The sequence below is a fragment of the Vombatus ursinus genome, unplaced genomic scaffold, assembly GCF_900497805.2.
Source record: "Vombatus ursinus unplaced genomic scaffold, bare-nosed wombat genome assembly UNPS02014801.1, whole genome shotgun sequence".
In the NCBI taxonomy this organism is placed as follows: domain Eukaryota; kingdom Metazoa; phylum Chordata; class Mammalia; order Diprotodontia; family Vombatidae; genus Vombatus; species Vombatus ursinus.
Genome location: NW_020954579.1, coordinates 607,696 through 614,587, shown reverse-complemented (window position 1 = coordinate 614,587; position 6,892 = coordinate 607,696). Strand labels below are relative to the sequence as shown.

Sequence of the window (6,892 nt, the reverse complement as noted above, 5' to 3'; positions counted from 1 at the left end):
TAACTTGCAAGAGGGAGAAAGTTTATTGAGTATTAAGAAATTTCAACAGATGAGGTCAGGTTGAGTAGTCATCATCATCCTTGGCCTACGCTGATGACACAGCTGTAGGTGATGCTGCTTCAAATGATGTCATGCCAGATGATGCTATCTTACATGAATGTGTGTGTGTGTGTGTGTGTGTGTGTATGTGTGTATGTGTGTGTATATGGCTAAACAAACTTGGCCACAACTGTTGCACAAAAAGAAGCTACATTTCAGGAACTAAAAGGAAAAGCCAAGTTTTTTTTCTCTGCTTAGAGCTGCTTATATATCCAGATGGTTTCTCAATTCCTCTTCTCTAAAGGGATTGAGCATGAGACCCTCTGCTCTGCTCATCTCCGGTTAATTGCTTGGGGCCTTCTCTTCCAGAGATTGGAGCCTGGTAGTGAGGACTTTGCTTCGTTGGTCCATTTCCTCAAGCACCTTTTTCACCACAATGGCTTTACCCAACTCTGGAGAAGAAATGGAAAAGAAATCTTTAGAAGTTTGGAAGTGTCAGAGAGATCCCATGACTCAGCGACCCCAGTACTAAGTATGTGCTCCAAGAAGGGTAATGTGAGAAAGAGGCTCAGTATATATTAGCAGATATCCATAGCAGCACTCTTTGTGGAAACAGAATGGGTGCCCATAGATTGGGGAATGGCTGAGCAAAGTCTGATCTGGGGATGGAATGAAATGTCATTCCTTTATGAGAAAGGAAGATGAGGAATTCAGAAAATCATGGGAAGACTGCTAAGAAGTGATACAGAATGAAGCAGGTAAAAGCAAGGGTATGGGGAAGATCTTCAGTAATGGAAATTAGAGATGTCAAATACCCAGCCTACAGGCCCCATTTGGCCGGCCACACTGTCCGAGTGCCCCAACCAGATTAAAATATAATTGGGAATTGTTGAACAAAATAAATGAAAATATAATAAAACATAGATAACATTAGATTTGAAAACTGAGTCAATATGTGATCCTCAGGAATCCTTACGTACTGATTAGTTACCCATTTCTTGGTAAACTTATAGTCTTATAGAGTTACCTGGACCACTGAGAGAATAAGTAATTTGCTTAGGATCACACAGTTAGTGTGTTTTGGAGGGAGATTTGAACCCAGGCCTTCTATGTAGTGTAGAGGCAATGAAGAGAGCACTGGGGCTAGAGTCAGGGAGACCTGAGTTTAAACATGGCCTTGGATACTCACTAGCTGTGTGACTCTGGACAAGTCAGTTAACCTCTGTTTGCCTCAGTTTACTCATTTGTAAAATGGGGCTAATAAGAGCACAAGTTGTGAGAATCAAATGAGATTGTATTTATAAAGCTTTTAGCACAGTGCCTGGCATGTTGTTATTGTTGAGTTGTTTTTCAATTGTGTCTGACTCTTCATAACCCCAATTGGGGGTTTTCTTGGCAAAGATACTGGAGTGGTTTGCCCTTTTCTCCTCTAGCTCATTTTACAGAGAGGAAATTAAGGCAAACAGGGTTAAGTGTCTTGCCCAGGGTCACATAGCTACTAAGTGTCTGAGGCTGGTTTTAACTTATGAAGGTGAGTTTTTTTGACTCCAGACCCAGCACTCTATCCACTGTGCCACCTAGCTGCCCCACCTGACAAATAGCAGGTGTTTAATAAATCCTTTTCCTCTTCTTTCCTTCTTCCCTTTTTGGCCCTGAGAGCATCTCTCAAACCACTAATGCCACATTGCCTTTAACAACACTAAAAGATGGTGGAACTCTGATGTGTTGTTATGAACATTCTTCATCTTGGAGAACTGTTAATGAAATATACCTTTCTCTTCTGAGCAGAGAGATGGTGAACTATGGGTGAGGAATGTGACATATGCTTTCAGACGTGGTTGTTGCATTGGTTGGCTTTTTTTCCTGTGTTAGAAGGAAGGATCCAATGGTGGTAGTTGAGTTGGTATGAGGGAGTTATGAGCATATTAAGGGGAAATAATTACATTGTAAAATCAAAAGACAATGATAAAACTTTAAAAATAAGAAACAGAATAAATATGAGTGTTGAAACATCAGTTAATTGGATTCCATATCATACAAATCCAAGCTGTTATATAGGAGACACTGATACTTCTGGTCATGTGTTTGTGTTGCCATTAGAGACATCTCATACCCTTTGTGAAATAATAGAAAGTACACTGGTCTGGGAACCAGAATGAATGAATGAACTAATGAAAAATGTGCAAAATGTACAAAAAACTAATGAAAACATGTGCAAAGCACCATACTGATACCAGAAGACCTGGCTTTGACACTTAGTAACTGTGAGTCTTTAATCTTAGCCTGCCTGAGCTTCAGTTTCTCCATCTATAAAATGGGCATGATAAAATGTATACTACCTGCCTTACTACTGGGTCACTGGGTAAAAGTACATTGCAAACCTTAAAACATTAGAGAGACATAACTTTTGTTAATATTTGGCCAATTAAAAAGATGGACACATGCTACTTTGGGGGGCATAGTTATTTATCATAAATATCTAAAGACTTATTTCATTAGTATTTGTTATAACATATTCATTTTTAATTATGTATTTATTATTAAATTAATGTATTTGTCATAATAGTTTATTTTATTTTAGTTTATATATTTTATTTCTATATTCTATATTATGTTTATGATATTTTAGTCAAATTACCACAATGTAAGCATTTCTATTTAAAGTCCAATTAAACATGCATTTAACCTCTCCTGTGGGCCAGGCACTGGGTTAAGCTCTAGAAAAACTGTGATGAAATGAAGTACAGTCCCTGCCCTCAGAGAGTTTAGAATCTGGGAGGATCTGGCCTCAGGGATGTGATTTGAAAGGCAGAATATAATTCAATTAGTTTAGCTTAGAAACAGAATTTCATTCCAGTTACCTTTAGCTGGACTTCCCAGATTTCCAGATCCATGATCTTTAGACTTGTAACCTCCAGACTTGCAAGCTCTGTTGGGGGACAGAGAGAGGATGAGTATGTCATAAAGGGGAGAGGGTCAGTGACAAAATCTCAGACTCAAAAGGGACTTCAAGGGTCATGTAGCCCAACCCATTTCTGAAAAAGATTCTCTCTTCGGCTCACTCACTGGAGGAGCAAGAATCCAGCCTGGGCTTGAAGACTTTTAAAGAGGGGACCTCGCCCCTCCCAGGGTAGCTCGTTCTACTTCCGGAAGGCTCTAAGTGTTAAGAAGTTTTTCTTGACATTGAGTTTAAATTTGCTTTCTTGTAACCTGAGCTCAGCATCCCTTGTTTTATCTTCTGGAGTCAAGCAAAATAAACAGAGTCCATCTTCAACATGGTAACCCTTCAGATGTTTGGACAGCTATCATTTACCCCTTAGGTTTTCTTTTCCATCATTCCCAGTTCTTCCAACCATTCCTTAGAAGGCCTGAACTTGAGACCTTTTCCTATGCTGGTGAAGACTAAATCTCCTGGTTCTATTATAGTGGATCCTTGATTCATTCTCATTCTCATTCTGTCTGTGTGTCTGTGTCTGTCTCTGTCTCTGTCTCTCTCTCTCTGCCTCTCTCTCTCTCTCTCTGTTTCTGTCTCTGTCTCTGTGTCATTTCTTTGTCTTAGGAAGTTTTAAGTATGAAAATTGAACTCTCTCCACTTATGAAGATAGTATGGTGTAGTATGTAGGTCCTGGGCCTGGAGTTAGGATGACCAGGGTTCAACACCCATTAACACTACCCATTAACATACATTAACACACATTAACTGGAGCCTCACTCCCCCCACCCCCCACCTCCATGAGAAAGCCTTCTGAGACTCTATCTTCAGGCACCTAGATGGCTCCATTTGAGGCCTCACTCTCCTTAGAACCCACCCTCAACTTTCTGCCAATGCCTCCTTTTCCTCTCTTGACTGACTCTTAGATCGTCCCTCTCTGTTCTGACTCTTAGATCCACTCTTGCCTTCCCAATGGTAGCAGGCTGCTCCTGAGGGGCAGATGCCCCTGTGATTCCCAAGCACACCTGGGCCTTGCCATCTGCCTTAAAGCTGACACTTAAGGTTCCTGGCCCTCTCCTTCGTCCCCACAGTTCAACTCTCGTACATGCTGTCTTCCCTGACTAGGATTTGAGCTCCTTGAGAGCAGGGACTGTCTCCTTTTTCTGATATTATCCCCATGTGTAGCATCATGCCTGGTTCATAGTAAATATTTTTTTCATTCATTTATTACTAGCTTTGTGACCCTGGGCAAGTCATAACCTTTGAATCTTAGTTTCCTCATTTATAAAATGAGGAGGTTGGATTCATTTCCTCTAGTGTTCCTTCTAGCTCTAAATCTAGGATAAGATTAGATTATGTAAGTAATGTCAGTTTTTTTTTTTTTTTTTAGGCAATTGGGGTTAAGTTACTTGCCCTGGGTCACACAGCTAGCGAGTATCAAGTGTTTGGTGTGAGGCCAGATTTGAACTCAGGTCCCCCTGACTTCAGGGCCGGTGCTCTATCCACTGCACCACCTAGCTGCCCCTAGTAATGTCATTTTTGAGAGTGTCTTGGTGAGGGTGGAGGGGAGGGCCTGAGAAGTTAAGTGCCTCATCCATGGTCTAATAGCTACTTATATATCAGAGATGGGACTTGAACTTAGGCCTTCCTGACTCCAGGTTCAGCACTCTCTGCTGCCTCTTACTATTAGATTTTCTTAAGAACTTTGGTGAGAATCCATCCAGTATATTAAACTACTGGAAAAAACTCAGCCACTGAATGAAATTGTAGCATTTTTAATTTTTCTGCTATGAAATGTGACCTGTTCTATTAAATGTCTGTCTTTTTAAGTATCACATTTTTTTGGGGGGGGCAATTAAGTTTAGGTGACTTGGCCAGGATCACACATCTAGTAAGAATCTGAGGTCATATTTTAACTCAGGACCTCCTGACTCCAGGGCCTCTATCCACTGGGTCACCTGGCTACCTTTAGCATCACATTTCATACTTTTCTCTGGATACTTTATGGTTGAGTTAATCCTCATTCATTTTCTAAGTATCCAGGTTCATACCAAGTTCAATGTATTTTGTCTTAATGTAGAGTTTGATTTACCTAGGAAGGGAGAAAACAAGCATTTATTAAGCTTACTATATGCCAGGCACTTTGCTAAGTGCTATGCAAATACAGTTTCATTTGATCCTCATAACAACCCTGGGAGGTGGATTCTATTATTATTTCCATTTTACAGATGAGTAAATTGAGTCAGATAGAAGTTTAGTGAACTGCCCAGGGTTGCACAGCTTAGAAGTGTCTGAGGTCAGATTCAAACTCAGATCTTCCTGACTCCAGGCCCAGCACTCCATCCACTGTTCCACCTTGCCACATACCCTTCATCTCCATCAATCAGCAGGCAGTAAGTTTCTATCTCCTTCTCCAGATAGACCTTGATATGCAGGAGCTGCTCGTACTCCAGCTTCTGGCCCTCGGTCTCAGTCCTGACCTGCTGCAGTTGCTCTTCCAGGGCCCCGATCTGGGCCTGGATTTGTGAGAGCTGCACACAGTAGTTCCCTTCTGTTTCAGTCAGTGAGCATTCCAGGGAATGTTTCTGTTATGGGCAAACATAAGAATGTACAGAAATTTACTCAGATCCATAGAGTTGTGGCATTCTTCCAATGAGAACTTTGGGTGAGTCTTTGGGATTTCATATGGACACGCATGCAAGTCAAGTCTTGGGTCTTTGGGATTTCATATGGACATGCATGCAAGTCAAGTCTTGGGTCTTTGGGATTTCATATGGACATGCATGCAAGTCAAGTCTTAGGTCTTTTGGATTTCATATGGACATGCATGCAAGTCAAGTTTTGGGATCATGAAATTATAGGAGCATGGCTGTAGATAGAGCAAGAAGGGACCTAAGGAAGCCAAGGCTGAGAGGAGTAAAATGTCTTACCTAACATCACAGAGATAGTAATAACAGAGCCAGAGATCTGAACCCAGGTCTAAATTCAGGATCTCAACACTGCCTTGTAGGGATTATTATGAGATGTAAAATCCTTCATTTTGAGGTCAGTGTTTCAAACTAAGCCTGCTGTGATTGTCAAACTCCAAATATTTTATGACGTTTCAATAACTCACAAGAAAAAAAACCCACTGGTTTCTCCGTTGACAATAAAAGATGGTCCCAGCAAGGACTGGTGGTGATCAGGGCTCCTGTGGGGCAGATGCCTTCGTGCATCCTGAGTACTCCTGGGCTTTGCCTCTGCCCTGCAGCTGAACTCTAAGGTCTCCTAGGCTTGCCATCATTTATATACATTCTAGGGAACAAAGGGACCACCGCCACCACCACCATCACCACCAACAACATCCTAGGGATCAAAACAGCATAGGTTTAGAGCTGAAGAGGAACTCAGAGGTCATCTAATCCAGACACCTTATTTTACAGATGAGGAAACCGAGTCCCTGCTAGATGATTTTTCCAAGACCACAGATAGTTAGTAGCAGAACTGAGATTTGAACTTAGGTCCTCTCACTCCAAATTTAACATTTTTACTCTTGTTCCATATTAGAATGGGCTTATTTAGATCTGTTACAGGGCAGCTAGGTGGTGCAGTGGATAGAGTACTGGACTGGAGTCAGAAGGACCTGAGTTCAAATTTGAGCTCAGATACTAGTTGTGGGACTCTGGCCAAGTCACTTAACTTTTTGCCTCAGTTTCTTCATCTATAAAATGAGCTGGAGAAGGAAATGGCAAACCACTCCAGTATCTTTGCCAAGAAAACCTCAATTGAGGTTGCAAAGAGTGGGATACGATTGAACAAGATCGAGAAAACTTCATTAAGCATGAGATACAACACCTTCCTTCCTTCCCTTCCTTCCTTCCTTCTTTCTTTCTTTCTTTCTTTCTTTCTTTCTTTCTTTCTTTCTTTCTTTCTTTCTTTCTT

At 41.3% G+C, this 6,892-nt stretch overlaps 1 protein-coding gene across 1 annotated transcript in view; it reads right to left on the bottom strand.

The window, feature by feature from the left end:
• The window catches only part of KRT25 (keratin 25), a 14,475-nt gene continuing 7,583 nt past the window's right edge, over positions 1–6,892 (bottom strand). The window contains exons 6-8 of the mRNA XM_027873294.1: positions 5,339–5,556; positions 2,901–2,968; positions 1–491 (exon numbers count right to left, since the gene is read on the bottom strand). Coding sequence (XP_027729095.1) covers positions 382–491; positions 2,901–2,968; positions 5,339–5,556 — 396 coding nt within the window. The 3' untranslated portion in view covers positions 1–381. The remainder of the gene's footprint in view (positions 492–2,900; positions 2,969–5,338; positions 5,557–6,892) is intronic.